At 53.6% G+C, this 18580-nt stretch overlaps 1 protein-coding gene across 3 annotated transcripts in view; it reads right to left on the bottom strand.

Moving 5' to 3' along the window:
• The window catches only part of OLFML2B (olfactomedin like 2B), a 37026-nt gene that overhangs the window by 8676 nt on the left and 9770 nt on the right, over positions 1-18580 (bottom strand). Inside the window, exons 4-6 of one of the 3 annotated variants that reach the window (XM_034667248.1) lie at positions 10470-10646; positions 4902-5133; positions 2766-3278 (exon numbers count right to left, since the gene is read on the bottom strand). In XM_034667248.1, coding sequence (XP_034523139.1) covers positions 2766-3278; positions 4902-5133; positions 10470-10646 — 922 coding nt within the window. The remainder of the gene's footprint in view (positions 1-2765; positions 3279-4901; positions 5134-10469; positions 10647-18580) is intronic. The other 2 variants (XM_034667249.1, XM_034667250.1) reach the window with 2 other exon arrangements.

Genomic DNA, 18580 nt, shown 5'->3' with positions numbered 1-18580 from the left:
CCTGCTTGAGATTCTCTCTCCCTCTCTCTCTGCCCCTCCTGCTCACATGCTTGCTCTCTCTCAAATAAAGAAATCTTAAAAAAAAAAAATTCCTGGAGCACCTCTGTGGCTCAGTTAAGCATCTGCTTTCTGCTCAGGTCATGATCCCAGGGTTCTGGGATTGAGCCCTTGCTTCGGTCTCCTTGCTCAGCAGGGAGGCTGCTTCTCCCTTTGCCCCTACCCCCTGCTCTTTCGCTTGCGTGCTGTCACGCCCCCACACCTTTGAAAAATAAATAAATAAATCTTTTAAAAAAAATGATTCCCCAAAACAAGCCAGTCAAGAGTTCACATGGCCCGTTCCCCTCTCTGAGCCACCCTGTCTTTTCACCCCTGTGTGTTTGAAGAGAACCCCACATCCACATTCCATACTGTGTTTTCTTGGTGGTGGACTCCAGAGGCAAAACTCTACAGGCCAGTCTGTAAGCAGAGCCTTACACTCTCCATGCGCCACTGTCTTTGTGGTTAAACAAATACTGAACAGCAAGAGGAAACGTCTTCCCCCCTCCGGCTCCCACCAGGTGAATGGCCACCAGGACGCGATGCATCTCTGTCCAGGATCAGGATCTCAGGCAGGCTCCTGGAGGAAGAGTGGTCCTGAGAGCCTCAGAAAGGTGCCTGTTGGCAGTTACGCTGCTGGCGGCCCCCCAGGGAAGGCACAGCAGAGAACTCCACTGCTGGCTAGGAAGTCACCCGGGGACGAGGCCCTGAGGCTGACCGGCATCATCACTGAGGGCACACAGGTGTCCAGGCCTGTCTTCCCTGTCCGTATTGGAGCCCCCCATGGAGGGGTACGGCTACATTTCTGGGGGAACTGTCCCTCCCACTCACAGGTGAAGCGGTGGAGTATGGGGTCACCAGGGAGCTCACTTCTGAGGCGGGGCGGGGGTGGGCTACGGTGTGGGGCTCAGGGCCTGTGGTCCCATGAGCATGGTCAAGGCTGCCTGGAGCCAGTGAGGAAATGGGAACCTTGGGCTCAGGCCCCAGGGCCTTCTGCGGAAATTGAGCATGACCTACAGCTTCAGAATTCACTGTCCATGCAGAGGAACCGCCTTCTATGCCATGGTTAGCTTGCTTCCACCATGGAAGAGAAAGAAAATGAAAAAACCATCGTCTCCTGCTTCCACCCCAACCTCTGTGGCCCAAGCATGGCCTCCTTCTGGAGGTTCAGGAGATTGTGCTATGGGGTCTATTTTTACTGGTTATTTCCCCACTCCCGCTCTGCCATTATTCTGGGATTTTCTCCCAATAAGAATCCCTTGCTGTATCATGGCCTGATAAACTTACTGCAAGAAACCATAGGATTTTGTGGTGGAAACAGTCCTTAGCGAATATCTAATTTCACTGGAGACCCACAGAAGGGCAGGGACTCGGCCAAGGTCACACAGCTATCAGCGACTGAGACCAGGCTGTAACCCAGGTGTCTGCTCACAGCAGGTGCTCCTTCCACCACCTTGTCTGACAGTAGCCAGCACCTTGTTCTGAGGAGGGAATGGGAACAAAGTGGCCAAGGGAGCAGAAAATGGAAGAAGGAAAAGGTATAAGGCAATCATGTCACCTGTCAAAGCATGTACATTTTTCAACAAGCACTCTGATGAAACTATTATTCAATAGTGTTATTTTTCAATCGGTATCGGTGATGACTCAGTGGATGTTTGGCTGAGTTCTGTTTGGGAGAGACACCTGTAGCCAGCTCCCATTTCCCTCTCTAGCTGCTCTTCCCCAACATGTGTTCCATTCACAGTTCTCAGAGTCACTGTGTGGCTCTGGAGCTCCCAGAACAGGCCTGTACACTCCATGCTTCTGGAACATGATTTGCTCCTTTAGAACCAAGTCAGAAGACTTCCCTTCTCTGTTTAGAAAACTCCTGTTCATCCTTCAAAACCCAGCTCAAACAACACTGCCTTAGAAAAGCTTCCCCAGCCTTCTTAGCATCCAGGCCATGCTGGTGCTCCCTTCTTCTGTTTCTCCTCTGCTATAGCATTTATCACACGATGCCTCAGTGGTTCCCATTCTCTCTAAGGCCGCCATTCATGGGATGGGGCCCTGGGGCCCACTGTACTAGTAATTCCTTTGTTTCTGGGACCTCCCCTCTCCCTGATCCCATGAATGAGAGTCCCTTGTTATTTCATAGCCTGGTAAACCTACTGCAGAAAACTTAACTTAGTCATTGCCAGATACCCAACCCCCTTTACTACGCAAAGCCTAGTACACAGAAAGCACTCAACAAATGTTTACAAAACTGACCAGTGCAGGTAGGTCTGTGTCTCCACTGACTTCTATATACTTTAGAAAGGAGCTTCCCACTAGCGTCACTGGCACGTTTCAAATATAAAACCTCGATGTTGGGGCACCTGGGTGGCTAAGTCAGTGAAGTATCTGACTCTTGATTTTGGCTCAGGTCATGATCTCAGGGTCCTGAGATTGAACCCTGTGTCGGGCTCCATGCTCAGCGGGGAGTCTGCTTGAGATTCTCTCTCTCTCCCTTTGCCCCTCCCCCCAGGCTCATATGTGTGTGCATATATGCTCTCTCTCAAAACAACAACGACAAAACAACAACACCCCTAGATGTTATTAACACTGATCACTGGCCAAAGGCATAACTCCACTTGCTTTTCCTTCCAGAGAAGTCTGACCATCTGGCTCCTCTCTCTTCTTTCAACCTAACCCCAGGCTGAGCCTGTTACCAGAGCTGAGCAGGACATGGAGGCCAGGCAGAAGGAACTCACCTATGACATTCCGGATGTCATCCTCCTCTTCTGGGCTCAGGGTGGGGCTGGCAGGGGCTGTGCCCTGCCCCGTGGTAGCATCTCTCCCCAGTGAGTCTGTCCGGACTGTGGTGGGAGGCACCAGGGCTGTGGGTGGAGCCTCAGTAAACGCGTCCCCAGAGGCCCCTGGGAGGGAAGCCAAGGTCGGAGGCTGCTGGGTGGCTGTGTGGGCCACGGTGGTGGCTGGTACCTGAGTGGAAGGTTCCAGGCTTGCCTCCACCGTGGGACCTGGAAACACTGAGGAGGTCTGGAGTGGTGCTGAGAACTTCTCCACTGAGGCAGACAGGGTGGGGTCTGGGGTGCTGGGATCGGAGGGCGCGGCCAGGGCTGAGGTCTGTGTGTCACTCATCCTGGTGGTGCCCTGACGGGTGACCACTGGCCTCAGAGTGGCACTGGTCAGCAGGTCGTTGTGTCTCAGAAGCTGATCTTCAATCAGCAAATCCACTCCATTTTCCCCACTGAAAAACTCGTCTTCTGGGAAACAAGCACAAGGTCATCTGTGACTCAGGGAGAGGAACACTGTCAGAGGAGCAAAAGCATGCGGTATTTGGCAGATTAGGAAGAGGGCTCCTGGGGCGCCTGGGTAGCTCAGGTGGTTAAGTGTCTGCCTTCAGTTCAGGTCATGATTCTGGGGTCCTGGGATCGAGCCCCACATCAGGTTCCCTGCTTCTCCCTCTCCTCTCTGCTCAGGCTCTCTCTCGCTATTTCTCTCTCTCTCTCAAACAAATAAACTAAATCTTTAGAAAAAAATTAAAAGGGTTCTTTCCTCAACACGACGCCCTGGTTCAGAGATGGGGCTCGGCTGGGATTTCAGAAGAGGAGAGTGAGAAGTTGCAGAGACAGGAGGGCACTGTGTCTCCTGGAGGGTCTCTGAATAGATTGCCTCTCAGGCTCGGGGACACCGGGAGGACGCATACCCGTGGCGATGGAGCCCGGAAGAAGCCGGTCACCCCGTTCCCTCATCCAGCACATGTTTATGGCACACACTCAACAATCGTGGGCAAAACAAACATCTTGCCCTTGTGGAGCTTCTGTCTAGTGGTACAGACACTAAATGGTAAGTAGACAGCACGCTTGATGGTGCTGGGAACAAAAAAGTCGAGTAGGATGAGGCATGTCCGGAGAGCAGGCAGGCAGCAGGCGAGACTTGCAGTGATGGATCAAGTGGTCAGGATGGAGATGAGAGAGGCCTGAAGGAGGTGAGAGAGCTGGCCAAGCAGCATCCAGGGAAGAGTATTCCAGGGTGAAGAGCAGCAGCGCAAAGGCCCTGAGGCCAGCACGTGTCTGCGGAGGGTCCAGTGTGGATGAGAGGCAGAGGGTGTGCAGGGAGAGTAACCAGTGATGGCAGGGAGGGCACGGGAGCCAGGTCACCTGGGGTCTGGGTGCCGTGTTTGGACTTCGGTTCTTGTTCTGAGTGAAATGGGGGAGTGGGCAGGGTTTTGAGCAGAGAAGGAATATGAGGAAGTAGGGCTCTCTTAGGACACAAAGAGGTCTAACCACAAATGAAATGAAGACTAAATTGCGTTTTGTCTGTTTGTCAAAACCACCACTAAGGAACTGAAACTCCAAAAGCCACGGGCAGGCAGAAATGTGTGTAGTACGTAACACTGACAAACGACTTGTTCCAGAATTTTAAAAATCCCACAAATCAGTAATTTAAAAAGACAACAAACAAGGTTAAAAGTGGGCAAACTGATTATGCCAAGAGCTAGGTGAACATAACCCGGGAAGGGGGAGAAACCCAAGTCCCCTGGAGGCAGGGACACCAGGCTGGGCTCTGAGCATTCTCCCCACCTCCACTCCTCCTCCCCCACAAGCCTCGGTGTCCTCAAAACAGAACTGGAGGGCACCAAAGTCCCTTACAACTCTGCTATGTGATCTTCTACAAGCCCAGAGACCTCAAGTGACTTGCCCGAGGCCGCTCAGCAAATTGTGAGGAAATGCAGCAGGAACTCTGGATAATTTGTCACGGCGGGCAATTCCCCCATGACCCTGCTGGCTCTGCGGGGTCACAGCAGTCATCAGACTGTAGAAGGGTCCAAATGGTGACTCCCTCTCCGCCCTGCCTCCGCAGTGGGCCTGCTGACCCCAACTCACGCTGCTCTTCGATGTCATTCTCCTCCTCGGGGTCCTTGGACTTGTAGTAGGTGATGCCCCGGATGACGGTGGGCTTGGAGGCCGGCCGGCCCCGCAGGTGGACCTGCCTCTGCAGGGGCCGCTGGGGCCTCACCACCTCGGGTGGAGCCAGGGGCCGCGTGTGCAGGAGCTCGATGGAGTTGATCTGCTGGGACACGGTTTCTTCCTGCAGAAACCGCTCCTCATACTGCTCCTCAGAGGGGACACAAGAGAAGGCCCGGTCACTGGAAAGGCAGTGGTCGGGAGGACGCAATGCTGCGGCCAAGGCACCGTTCCTGGTGCTTTACTTATGCCCACTAACTGAATCTTGCCACGGGTCCTCCGGGGTAGGAACTCTTTATCATTCCCGTTTACACGTTAGGAATGTGAAGCACAGAGAGGTTATGCACATTGCCCAAGGTCCCACAGCAGGTAAGTGACAGAGGCAGGATTTGAACCCAGGCAGCCTGGCTCCAGCCTGTGTCTCTAACCTCCACGCTGTACTTCCCAGAGAGGGCAGTTCTCCTGTCAGCTCTGGCCTAGGGCTGCTGCCGAACTTAGATCTGCTATCAGGTGTTTCAGTGAGGTCTCTGTGTGGGCGACAGTGCCCGGGCTGGGACATGAGGCCTGAGGCCCAAGGTGTGCACCTCAGGATGAAGGTTTTACTTCCGCTGTCAGAAAGAACCGTTCCAGACCCACCCTGATGCCTCCAGAAGAAAGTCCAAGGTCCCTGGCCTGGTGTTTACACTCCTCTTAAAAACGGGCCTTGACTCAGCTCTGCATTCTTCTCTCTAGTTCCGCCCCCAGCCCCAACCCTCAGTACTTCAGTCACTTGGCGGACTCCTCACCCTCTTGGCTCTCCTGAGCTGCCGGGTCTTTGCTCCAACTGTTTTCTCCGTCTGGAAGGCCACTCCCTTCCCCCTTCCAGAGCTACTTACCATAATCTACCCATTTCTCAAGGCCTGGCTAACATCTCAGGTCCTTAAGAAAATACTCCCAGACCTTCTCATCCATTATTAATCTTTCTTTCCCAATCCTCACTTTGCACGTTGGCTTACGCAAATTCCATCTGATTGACTTACGCAAATTCCATCTCCTGTTCCTTTCTAATGGGAAGCTGGTTCTGTGGGAGTAGCCATGGGACAAAGTTCTGGCCAGTGGGGTATAAGTAGAAGTTGGTGGAAAGAGCTTTTGGAAAAGATCCTTAAAAGGGAGGCTGAGTCAGCTGGAAGGCATCTTTCACACTCTTCCTAATTTGTCTGGCCTGAAATGCGGACAGGGTGACTGCAGCTGGGCAGCCATCTTGTGACCATGAGGAGATTCTGAGGACGGACATCACTATCGGCTTCATGCAGTTAAGCACACCAGCCGAGGTCAGCCTGCCTCCGGAGCTCCTTCTACATGAAAGAACAGCAGCTCCTGTACTGCCGGAGGCACTGTGTTTGGGGCTTCTCAAAGCTGAACACAACTGCCAACGGACCAAGTCTATACCTCTGTTATAGCACCTCTCCCGGCCTGCTTTCTATGGGCATTATTTAAGGATTCCGTCTCTGTAGGCTCTAAGGAACTGGGAGAACACCAACCACCTCTTGTTCATCTTTGATTCCTTCCTATTTGTTCCCCTGAATTTTTTAAAGTAATCTCTATGCCCAATGTGGGGCTCGAACTCACGACCCTGAAATCAAAAGTCACATGTTCTGCTGACTCAGCCAGCCAGGTGCCCCTGTTACATTGAGTTTTTCGATCATAACAAATCCCAAGGAATGGGCTACATTTATGACGGGCACTGGATTTTCTCCAATGATGCTTTACAGTAGGTTGCCATGACCTGAGCGTCTTGATGTCGCCATGACAATACCACTGCAAGTGTTCGGGCCAAACAGAAGAGCTGCCCTGTCCTCCGTGGAGCTGCTGCCCAGCTCAGGGTCGGCCCTCCTGTGTCCACAGTGTGGCAGGGTCTCTGGGTCCTGCCTTGGTCCATCAGGTCATGGACCCGCCCCCAATCCAGGATCACAATCCCCCACCACTGAAAACAATGGACTTCGGGCACAGATCCTGTAAGCTGTGTTCAAAGCAGGGCCACACAGATGGGTCCAGCTCCTGGGGTGGTGGCTCCATCAGGGAAGTGTGAAGGGACCCAAGGGCAGGCCCAGCCCTGCTCTCAGGAGGACTCCTGAGGCCAAATAATGAAGAGGCAGCTTCCTATCTCTTCCTATCTCCACCTAAGCCACGGAAGCCCCCTTGTCACCACAAGGAGGTGGGTAAGCTCCTCTAACCCGTTACTCTAGACCTAGGTGAAATCCACCCAGAGAGCAGAGCCCACTTGGAAATAAAACCTCTGTCCCCAGATGATGCCCCGCGTCCTGAGAGGCAGAGCCGGACCTTCAGGGCCACAGAACAGCAGCCAGCAGAAGCCAACTCCCTCACTCTGCACCGGAGGAAGCAAATCAGGCTCTTGTTTCGACCTTACAAATCTGGCCTGGAGAAGGCCCAGAGTCATTCCCAACCAGGCCCCCATGCCCGTACTGGCTTCGCTGTGACAAAAGAGCTAACCCAGGTGAGTGAGCCGACGATGTGGCTGCTCCTCGCTCCCCGGCACATGGCAGAGACCGGCTCTGCAAGCCGGGAGCATCCTTCTGCCAGCCTTCCCTGGCGGGGGCCGGAGAACCACCCAGAGAGAGGCCGGCATGTGCCCAGGGGAGCCCCCACACCTGCCGCCTGCCCCTCCTCAATTCCCCTTTCTTGCCGGGGAGGTGACCTCGACGAGAGATGCAGGGACGCATGCCCTGCAGTGATGGATTTTGGGGAGCACGCACTCTGACCAGACACATCCCTTCATGGTATTTTTGGCCCTTACAACAACGGGGCAAGGTAGATGGCACTATCCACACTTTACACACAAGGAAAGAGGGGCTCAGGGTCATTTAGCGAGTTGGTTGCAGGTTGGTCGGTGAAGGGCTGAGGGGGGCACCTACGAAGCAGGTCCAGGGCCACTGTCTTCAGAGCCCAGCCGCTTCCTGCCATGAAGCTACGCTGCCCACAGCCATGACCATGGGACTAACTTGTCTGCCACCCAAAAACTCATCTACATCTCCAAGTCCACAGGGCCCTGGTCTGGCTAGTGCCCAGCAGACGTGGGGATCCCTCATTTCCCACTGGGAAAGGAGGCTGGGAGGCTGACGAGAGGCCCCAGACGCTGTGGGCTGGCTAATTGCTGGACCCTGGTCTCCCTCTGCATTGCAAAAGCAGGTTGTCATTTCTTCATGGTAAACCCCAGGAACTGTCTTTAATTCCAGGCTCTCTGGGACAGGCGGGAACTGCAGTTCCTTCTCCCGGCCAAGGAGATGGAGCAAGACCATGGCAGCCTCTGCCAGAGAACATATAATTTCCTTGGATTCACTGGCGACAGGCTGAGCTGGGCGGCAGCTGCCCCCACCAAGCTTTGCTTTCCTCTCTCTGCTAATCCGAGAGCCTGTTGTATGACTTCAACTCCTGGCGTCCCTATGTCCCCGCTCCCACCCTGCCCTCTCTACTCCCAACCCAGTTCCCGGAGCCCCTTGCCAATCCTCCAGGCAAGGACCTTCTTGGAGAGAGGCCTCCGACAAATTGCCACTCACCACTCCGAGAAACCCCAATATCATCTAAGAACCCTGAAAATAACCACCAAACCTAGCCCCCACTTGCCTCCTTTCTAGCGTGGGGCTTGCTAAAGACACAGAAAGACAAAGGAGGGGAGGAAGAGCCTAGCCTTGGGCCTCCTTCCCGGCTTCCCCCCGTCCCCCCCCCCGCCCCCCGGCCCTGGCTACCCCGCCACCCTGGTTTGGGTGGCTTGTGCTAACTTCAGCAGTGTGATGAATGGGGATTTCAGGAGGGGAAAGGGCTTTGCTGAGCAAAGAGAAAAAGAGTTTGGTGTGTTTGATTTGGTTTACTGTTTGCCCTCAGGAAATATAAGCTGGGTTGCTGAACATACCACATAATGTATCATCAAGACAACAGTCGAATTCTCCAGCTCAGCCGACCGGGAAGCTGGAAGCCAGAAAAGACAGGGAATGCCGGACTGTGCTGGGCACCGGGCCAGCGGGACATGTCAGACGGGCTGAGATAGGAGATGCTGGGCCCCAGGTGGGGGGAGAGGGTGTCTCCAAGGTCCCTTCCAGCCCGAATGTCCTTGGCTTTTTGGTTTATAAGCTCAGCTCTGCTCAAGGATGACCTACCAAGCAGACCAAACACATGCCTAGTAGCTAGCCTGTTGGGGGACAACTAAAAATGAGAATAAAAATAATCGTTGAAGAAATATGATACATCCAAAAAAGCATCAAAGTAGTCATCATGGGCAAAGCCAGAAAATTATTGGCCTTCCTTATCCTTATTTTCTGGTTTGGAACTGGTTTTATTTTGAGTTACTCACTGGGCAGGGTGCAAGCACCATACCGTCTTTGGGGCTTCTTGCCTCCAAACTCCTAACCTGCCTGCTGTCTTACCTTGGGAACACATGTGCCCAGGATCCCCTCTAACTCACAGCTGCTGCCTGCTTGGCACCACGTTGATGAGTTTCCAAGAGTTCCGAGCCCAGGGTGACTTCCTCTCTTGCCCCAGTTCCTACTGACCCAGGCAACAGAGTCCTATGTAGCAATGCCTAGCCGTTCTCTGTGCCCCCGTGCACGGCAACCGCTCAGCGGCTGTGACTGTCCCAGGCCCTGCTCCCCCACACCCCGCCTGTTGCCCCAGGCTGAGGGGACGCCCCGCCTACTGCCCCAGGCTGGTCCATCTGGAATCCAGGCTCTGCCGTCCACCAGCGACCCTTGGTCCAGTTAAAGCAAGCAAGGCCTCTCTTAACTGCTGTTGTCCCCTGGTTGCCAAGGACCTTCTTAGGACACTTCATCTAGACCTGCTCACTCACTGCATCTCACACTCTTCAAGTCCTGCCACCAAAATTTACCTGTTTCCACTTCCACTCCGGGGTTAGCTCCCAAATGGATACTGTTCTTGGACATCAGCTTAGGACACAACTGCCACGTTAAATGGCCACACTTGGAGCCACAGTAATACACGGAGCCATGAGGACATCAGCGGAACTTACTAACTGCAGCCAAGAGAAACCGCAGCAGATGGGGGCATTTTTGACAAGCAGGTCCTGTGGCATCGTTCCAGACACCGTCGCACCACAAGTCCTGTATGAACAGGGAGGCCCCACAACTTGCTATTTCTAAACAGGGGTGCTTTTGAGAGCAAAAGAAGGTTCCGTCAATAATGATGCCAGGATGGCAGGAGTGAACCACGATGGTCCCAGACAAGCCAGCACACACACTCCTCCTTACTCATCACTCAGGGACGCTCACAGAGGTGGGGCCTGGGACTCCGGAGTCCTGGCTTCAACACTTCCTCACTGAGCCCCTCTGGCCTTCACCATTAGGCACCATGGACTTGTACCCTGCCCCTCACCCCTACAGAATGGCCATCTAGAAGACCATGGCCATGAAAGAATCAAGACCTACAGAGCTTGGTGTATGCGCGGGCCTGGCAGTGTGCTTCCCGGGGCCAGGACCATACCTCTGGGCGGGTGTAGGCTGCGGCCGCGTCCCTCTGCAGAGCTGAGCGCACGTCGGGCATGCCGTCTAGGATGCTGCCTGAGCAGTTCTCTTTCCCTTGCTTGTTCATCTCCGTTCGGATTTCTTCCACGTCTTCTTTGAGTTGCTCATTTTCCTTGGTGAGGTTTTTAGAAACTTCCTGAGAAGAGAAAAAATATCATAGGAAGATCCATGAAAGTGCTCTGACATTGAGCAGGAGAGAGCTGGCACCTCTCTTCTGCTCAGAGCTAGATGCACAGAAACAGGCCAAGAAATCCCAGGAGTGACTGGGGTCCTAGAGTGCATCCAGCCCTGCGCTGAGGGCCAGACCCCGGGCGGTCCTTCCAGGGCAGCGTGGCTCCAGTATGTCCCACTGCTGGAGATGCCCCACCCCGCCCCAAGCCCCCATAGCTTTCCTAATCATGACACTGCTGTGTCTCTGGGTCACCAGGACACCTGGCTTCTTTTCTGCCGTCGGTACCCAGTGATGACAAACGTGACAAAAAATTCTTACTCACTTGGACCCCCATACACGTGAAATGTATGAAAGAAGCTTGCTTAAAAAAAAAAAAAGGAATTTTAGAAGAGGTGGCCAAAGACATCTACTTAGTCTGTTTTCCTAGTGAACACAAACTATTCCCCAGCACTTTAAAAGCATCGTTTACATAGAAAACCCATGGGCTGGTTTCAAACTTTCCTACTGACCCATAAAAAATTTCCCTAAATGACCCTCACTTGGCAGATTACCTGTGCCCGTGATCTGGTTCATACTGGAAGGGACCAAAGGTACATTTCAGTCACCCAACACTGGTGAGCACCTTCTGTGTGTCTAAGGTACAATGTGGTACAAAAAAGGCTCCGGATACCCCTGGGGTTCTGGGGAGATGCCAACCATAACTGGGAAAAAAGGCCCACACAGCAGGAGGAAGATGACCAAGCCTGCTGGATTCTGCAAGTGGCAAGTGTGAACTTACAGAGTCCAGAGGAGGGAGGGGACAGGGGAGACACAGTGTCCTAGAAGTGACACTGCATGGGATCTGAACCAGGGACAGTTACAGGCAGGCTCAGAGGCGCCCTTTCTCCTCAGGTTATTTCGAGAGAAGTTGACTGAACTGAGATCCAACATTGTCCAACTCTGGCCCGCATTCTAAGGTTTCCATAAGCTTCTGAGTTTTTGTTTTATTTTTTATTTATTTTTTTAAAAAGATCATTTATTGGGGCATCTGGGTGGCACAGCGGTTAAGCGTCTGCCTTCGGCTCAGGGCGTGATCCCGGCGTTATGGGATCGAGCCCCACGTCGGGCTCCTCCGCTATGAGCCTGCTTCTTCCTCTCCCACTCCCCCTGCTTGTGTTCCCTCTCTCGCTGGCTGTCTCTATCTCTGTCAAATAAATAAATGAAATCTTTAAAAAAAAAATAAAATAAAAGATCATTTATTTATTTGAGAGAGAAAGAACATGAGCAGGCAGGGTGGGGGAGCAGAGGTAGAGGGAGAAGCAGGCTCCCCGCTGAGCAGGGAGCCCCATGAGGGGCTCGATCCCAGCACCCTGGGACCCCAGCACCCCAGACGCTTCACCGACTGAGCCACCCAGGCGCCCTGCATCTGAGTTTTTATATGTGATGTTCTCCCTGAGCCCTGTTCATGGGGGGCAGAGGAAGCAAACATGTAAAACAGAGGATGCATCTGCTTTTGGTCTTTAACAGACAGATACGGGGAGTGTGAACGCTCAGACATTGCCGAGCAGGCCCTGCCACCCAGCAAGATAGTGCTAAGTCCTAGAGGAAAGCCACGGTATCCCCGAGGGCGGATGTCTAAGTACCCAGGCAGGTGGTAACCCCCAGACACTGCAGCTCCCATGGCTCCTACAGGGGCTGCCCTGAAGAGTCCACTAGGTGCTTGTTAAAACTAACCAGACCCTAGAACCATTGGCCGTATCCGTTCTTCTGACATTTCAATTCATGGCAGATTTTGAGCCCTGTAAGGACTTGCTCTGTTTCTGTGGGGCTCAGGCCAAGCCTGCCTCTCTAAATTGCACAGAGTTAACTGTGAGAGATAAAGCCCCTGAGAAAAGTCTTCTTTCAGGAATAGCCAGAATGAGCAGTTTTGGGTGAAGTCATTCCTGACAGGTGTTACCAGGGGCAGTCAAGTGCAATGGTTCAGAGCACGGATTCTGGAGGAAAGAGTCTAGCTCACATGTCAGTGTTATTGCTACTTTTTTGATCTTGGGCTAATCAATTCCCCATGCTTCAGTTTCCCCAGGGCTAAAATGGGGTAATACTAAGACTTTCCCGATGAATTCTTATGAGTGAGTAAATTAATATATGTGAAACTGCATGGGACATACAAAGTGGTTATTTTCTTTCATAGGATGTTACAGTTGGGGTTTCTAGGCCCCTGGAGGATGCCAGAACTCAAGCATGTCTCAGATGGGAAAACTGTGGCCCAGAAGAATGATGTGATTTGCCCAAGATGATAAAAACAAAAGTGGCAGAGCTGAGCCCAGCACCCAGCCTCCTGGCTCTTGCCTCTGAGGTTCACTCATGGGACCACTAAGACCACTGGGGGAGGGTCCTGGTGCTCAGCCAGCTCTCAAGCAGCAGGGAGCCCATTAGAGGGGCCCTTGAATATTGCAGAGTGGGCTCAGGGCCTCTGAGAGAATGTGCACATGCATATGCAGAGAAATGCGGATACGGTGGACTCCCATAAGTCCTTGTTACGCACAGTGTGGTGACAGACCAGCAAGGGGGGGGGTGGGCACCCTCAGGAACTGTTAGGAATGCAGTCTGGGGCCCCACCCAGACCTTCTGAGTCAGAATCTGCATCTTTTCTTTTTTTAAAGATTTTATCTATTTGACGGAGACAGCCAGCGAGCGAGAGAGGGAACACAAGCAGGGGGAGTGGGAGAGGAAGACCCAGGCTTCCAGCAGAGGAGCCTGATGGGGGGCTCGATCCCAGGACTCCAGGATCACACCCTGAGCCAAAGAAAGACACTTAACGACTGCGCCACCCAGGGGCCCCCAGAATCTGCATTTTAACAAGACGCCCAGGCAATTTGCAGACACATTCAAGTTTGAGAAGTGCCACCTGAAATGTAGGAAGCTTGGGCTACATCTGCTGGAAAAGAGGGGTCCAAATGTATGAAAGAGCCTATTTTACAGGAGTCAGATTTTTCTGGGGCCAACAGGAAAGGTGCTTGGTGCCTTAGTGGGATTCGCGCATTTCTTTTTGTTTTTGAAGATTTTATTTTTAAGTCATCTCTACACCCAACATGGGGCTCTAACTCACGACCCTGATATCAGGAGTCACTCACTCACTCCACTGAGGGAGCCAGCCAGGCATTCCTGGATTCATGCATATCTGTACATCCCCGAGCACCTGCTGAGAACTGGACCCAGGCATCTCCCCTGTGAACGCTCAACATCCTGAGACATACGACGCGGCCCACCAGGCTCAGGGTTGTGTGTGTTATTTCTTCATTAATTGCATTCACATGCTCCATGCTGGGCCCAAAGGGGTCAAGTATAAGCCACACCAACCAGGATGGTCTGATGAAGACCACCCTCCATGAGGAGATGAAAGCAATTAACAAGGGGCGCCTGGGTGGCTCAGTCGTTAAGTGTCTGCCTTCAGCTCAGGGCGTGATCCTGGCGTTCTGGGATCGAGCCCCACGTCAGGCCTCCTTCGCTGGGAGCCTGCTTCTTCCTCTCCCACTCCCCCTGCTTGTGTTCCCTCTCTCTCGCTGGCTGTCTCTCTCTGTCAAATAAATAAATAAAATCTTTAAAAAAAAAAAAGCAATTAACAAGAAAACACCAACTAACGAAAAGTCAAAGTCAGGGCAGGTGACAGGGTATCAGCAAGGTCAATAATGCAGTAGCTAAGGGGGGGCCTGCGGTGTGGCCCTAGGAGTCCTGCTGGGTGGACCCAACAGCTGGGCCTGCAGAGCCTTACTGCGAAACAAGATTGAGCCTCATTCCTGAACACCTTGCAAGACCCAGCGCTGGCCTGTGCGCTCGCTGAGAGGCAAAGGGGCAGCCCCACGGGTTCAGCTCCTGCTCCCTAGATCTTGGGGTTTCTAGGTCCCTGGAGGGGCCTTCTTCTCCCTGATTTATAAATCCCCAATACCCTTTCTGATTTTAGTAAGGAGTCATTATTTGGGGTTTCCACAGAGGAGGGTTTGATGCAGTCTGGCCTTGAGAACCCAGAGGAGCAATATCGTTTATTCCCCTCACAGGACCGGCAAAGCCTGCCCACCAGCTGCCTGAATAAACACCCAGCAGGCGGAGGCATCACCCTGTCGGCCTGCCAGGTGGAGCCAGCTGGCATCCCCCAGGGCAGTGGCAGCAGCTGCGCCCCCTCGGCCACCCCCTGACTCAGCCACCTCCACCCCGGGGGTGCTGGCCTTGCAGGGCTCCCCACCGCCCCCTGAGATTTTTGCTTCCCTCACACCAAGATCTTTTGTGGAAGCACAGGGGATGCCGCCCACGTGGGGCACTCTCGAATCTGCCCTGGCAGAACAGTGAACCCCATGACCTCATGCCTCAGGCTCTTCCCCTCGGGACAGCTGCAGCCCTGATGTTGACGGTGAGCGCAGCCTGGCCCTTGGGCAGTGCTGGCCATGTGGTGGAGGAGGCAGGCATGCGGCCTACCTGGCTGCTGTCAAGGATGCTGGTGGGACGAAGAGGAGGGCGGGAAGGAGGCAAGAAGAGCTGGTAGACAGGGGGCTGGCCCAGGAGGCTGCACACAGCCAGCCACAGCACTTAAAGATCTGAGCGGAGCCAAGGACCTGAGCAGTGTTCACAGAGCATGTGCCACGTACTGGAGGGACCCGCAGTTGGGCACGCGGCCTGGGAGGATGCCCGCTGAGAGCAAGCCCACACTGCCAGGAGGGGACACGTGTCTCCCACTGACCACAGCCAGAGGCAGACATACAAGAGGGGAGGAAGTGTGCAGACCAGCTGGGGTCCCTGGGCAAAGGAGACTGGATGTCGGTGGAGCTGGGGGTGCAGCTGGCACGCAGGTGGTCAGAGCTATGGAGGGTATGCAGACTGGTGGAATGGGTGTGGGGGCAGAGGTGGGGGGAAGCTGTTCCATGGGTATAGACTGTGTCCTGACCTTGTCCGGCTGTTGGACAAGTGCGTGGGTGCCTGGGTGAGACCATGTGACAGCATAAGCCGAAAGCGTTGGGACTTGAGGGGGAGCGACCATGGCACAGAGCTCTGGAAGGCTTCTGTGCTCGTTTCCCCCCCACACACACACACACTGAACCAGGGATGTGGGTGTGGTGAGGAAGGGTCTGGCTCCGGGCACCAGCCCACACCTCCATTACCACCACATGGCAAGTGAAGGGACCCTCCAGGTCCCAGCTGGAGAAAGAAGGAGTAAGGATGCCCACCTCACCAGGCTCGGCCTGGAGAAGGAACGAGGCCCTGCAGGTGCAGAGCCAGGCACAAAGTGGGACCTGATGCCCCCGGGGCGAAGCTGGAGCAGGGCTGGCCCTTGCCATCTCAGAGCAGATATGCAGGTGGAAAAGGGAGAGTGAGCTAAGGGTTCTTGGGCAGGAAGGAAAGGTGAGAACCCCCCACTCCCCCGGAGAGGCTGCTGGGCTGTAAAAAGAAGCACTGGACCCCTGTTGGAGGAGACAAAGCCAAACTGCAGCTGGGCCAAGCCTGGGCCCCAAGTCCTTCAGCAGACATGTGTCCCCACATCCGAGGAGGCCACCTGACCCCTATCACTCGCTGGCTAGATGTGCCCAGGGCCCAGTGCAGATGCCAAGCCTGAGGGCAGAGGGAATGGCCTTCCTTGAGGGAGTGAAGTGAGTGTGGGGGTAACGGGATCCTCGGGTCTCCAAGCTCCCAGCAGCTCGCCTGCCCTTCCCCCTCTGAGCCCTTCAGGACACAACTAGGACCAGGTGGCCTGGGACAGCCACCCCAGCCGACAGCTGTCTCAACCCTGGTGAGAGTGCCAGAGGGGGAGAGCAGCTAGAAACAGCTGGTGCCACCAGCTGACCCAACAGGCAGGACCCGGCACAATCCTGGACCACAGCTGACGGAGCTGGGCAGGCTGGCCTGGGTGCAGGGCCAACAGCTGCCCCTTCAATCACTCCCCCAACCAAACAGCTTTGAGCATCTAGTCCATCTTGGGTGTGGGGCCCAGACGCTGAAACAAAGCTGATTCAGGCTCAGGTCGCCCTCAAGAAGTTCAGAGCCTGGAAGGACAGTCAGACAAGTAAAGAACAAGAAGTCCCAGGCTTCTGATAGTGAATTTTTGGATCGGGGGTAACCTCACCCCTCCATACAGCTAGAAGCTGTTCCAAGGGCAGCAGATGGACGGCTGCCTCTCACACCTTCAGTCTGCTTAGCCAAAAGGAAAACCTTTCATTCCACAGTGACGAATTAGTTTTGAAGTATATATAGCCCCAGGAGAGGGAAGATATTCATTCACTTGAACTCATATTCAGATGTAATTGAATTAAATAACATTAAAGCTGAAATATATCTTAGAAATATTATCTCCAAGCCTTTCCCTTTCCAAGGTGACAACACTGCGGTCAGACAGGGTGGGCAAGAGACTTTTCTCCAAGGCTGTGCTGGAGTAGGAGAGACATGAAATGACTGACCGCAAAAGCAGATTTGTTCAGGAAGGAGAGACGCTTGGGGTGTCTCAATGCGCACGGAGGGTGGGCAGAGAGGGGAGGCCTGGAAAGAGACCCTTCCTCCCCCTAACTCGAGGCCTGGCCTGTGCAGACGCAAATGACATTTTCCTATTAGTTGGTGAAAAGATATATCCCCCCAGAGTCAGGAATGCTCCTTTGATCTTGCCTTTCAGACCAGAAATACAAAGGCCACCAAATCGTTAGGTTTGAAGGAGAAGCCTCAGCAATGTCTATGCCAGCACATTCTGGGGAGCAGGCCAGTTCCGAGCCTGGTAAACATATCACAGACTTGAAATCTTACTTGGATACAACGCTATCAGGAGAAGCGGCTTCAGATGACACACAAGGTTCCATGGTAACCATCCGTGCTCACGGACAAGTTTTGCGCAGGTAAGGGTGAGAAAAAGAGAAGAGTCACACACACCAGAAGGGGCCGGGCTTCAGCAACAGAAATGCTGCCTTGGGGAGCCTGCAGGCAGGAACCTATGTTAAGACGTGGCCTGTGCACACACACATAGACAAAGGCACGTGTGTACACACTCATACACACATCCAAGTACTTATGAACATGGACAGGTAGGTCCTGCAGCTAAGTGGGGGTGGGGCATTTCTTCCCAACGATTTGCACTTTTTATGGGAATGACTTAATCCTACTAAAACCTTGATGCTAGAAGAGATTATTTTAGCGATCTGTCCCTCTGTCCTTTGCTCCACTTTGCTAATAAATCCGCTCCTGGAAGCAGTACTTGGTGTCAGTGTTGTAGCCCACGCCTGGGTCCCCATGCCTAGGCTCAGGCAGCCCACACGTCTTTGGGTCTCTGTTCACACTCGGAGCTCAGGGTGAAAGTCTTCTTAGCGGAATCAATGCCATGAACAGGGTTTGCCCTTGCCTTTGGAAGCTGGAGATTTCCCTTGTAGACTTCTAATTCCCATCTCTGCTGGCACCTATCCTGTGTACCCACCCCCAACTCTAACGCACCCTCAAACCTCCCGTATCTCCTTCCCCTTCCCAGCCTCTCCCAACGTTCAGCCCGAGTCAACCCCATTCGAGGCTCTTGGCCTGGGGGTGCCTGGGCGGCTCAGTTGGCTGGGCATCTGCCTTCAGCTCAGGTCATGATCCCAGCGTCCTGGGATTGAGCCCCATGTTGGGATCCATGCTCAGCAGGGAGTCTACTTCTCCCTCTCCCTGCCACTCCCCGTTTGTACTCATTCTCTGTCAAATAAATAAATCTTAAAAAAAAAAAAAAAAGAAAGAAAGAAAAAAGTTCTTGGCCTGCTGACCACTTTGGATGTTACTCCTACTGGCACCACTTCCAGAGGAACGTCTGTGGGGTTTCAGGCCTTCACTAGGCCAACAGCAAAGATGTTCTGGGGGTTAGGTTTCTGGAATACGGTGACATGGCCCTACTCTGCTATACTCTCCAAGCTGACAAAAACTAGAAA

Source organism: Ailuropoda melanoleuca, chromosome 8 (genome assembly GCF_002007445.2).
Source record: "Ailuropoda melanoleuca isolate Jingjing chromosome 8, ASM200744v2, whole genome shotgun sequence".
NCBI classification, from domain to species: domain Eukaryota; kingdom Metazoa; phylum Chordata; class Mammalia; order Carnivora; family Ursidae; genus Ailuropoda; species Ailuropoda melanoleuca.
The sequence above is the reverse complement of the archived record's forward strand: the minus strand, read 5'-3'. Positions and strand labels throughout refer to the sequence as shown.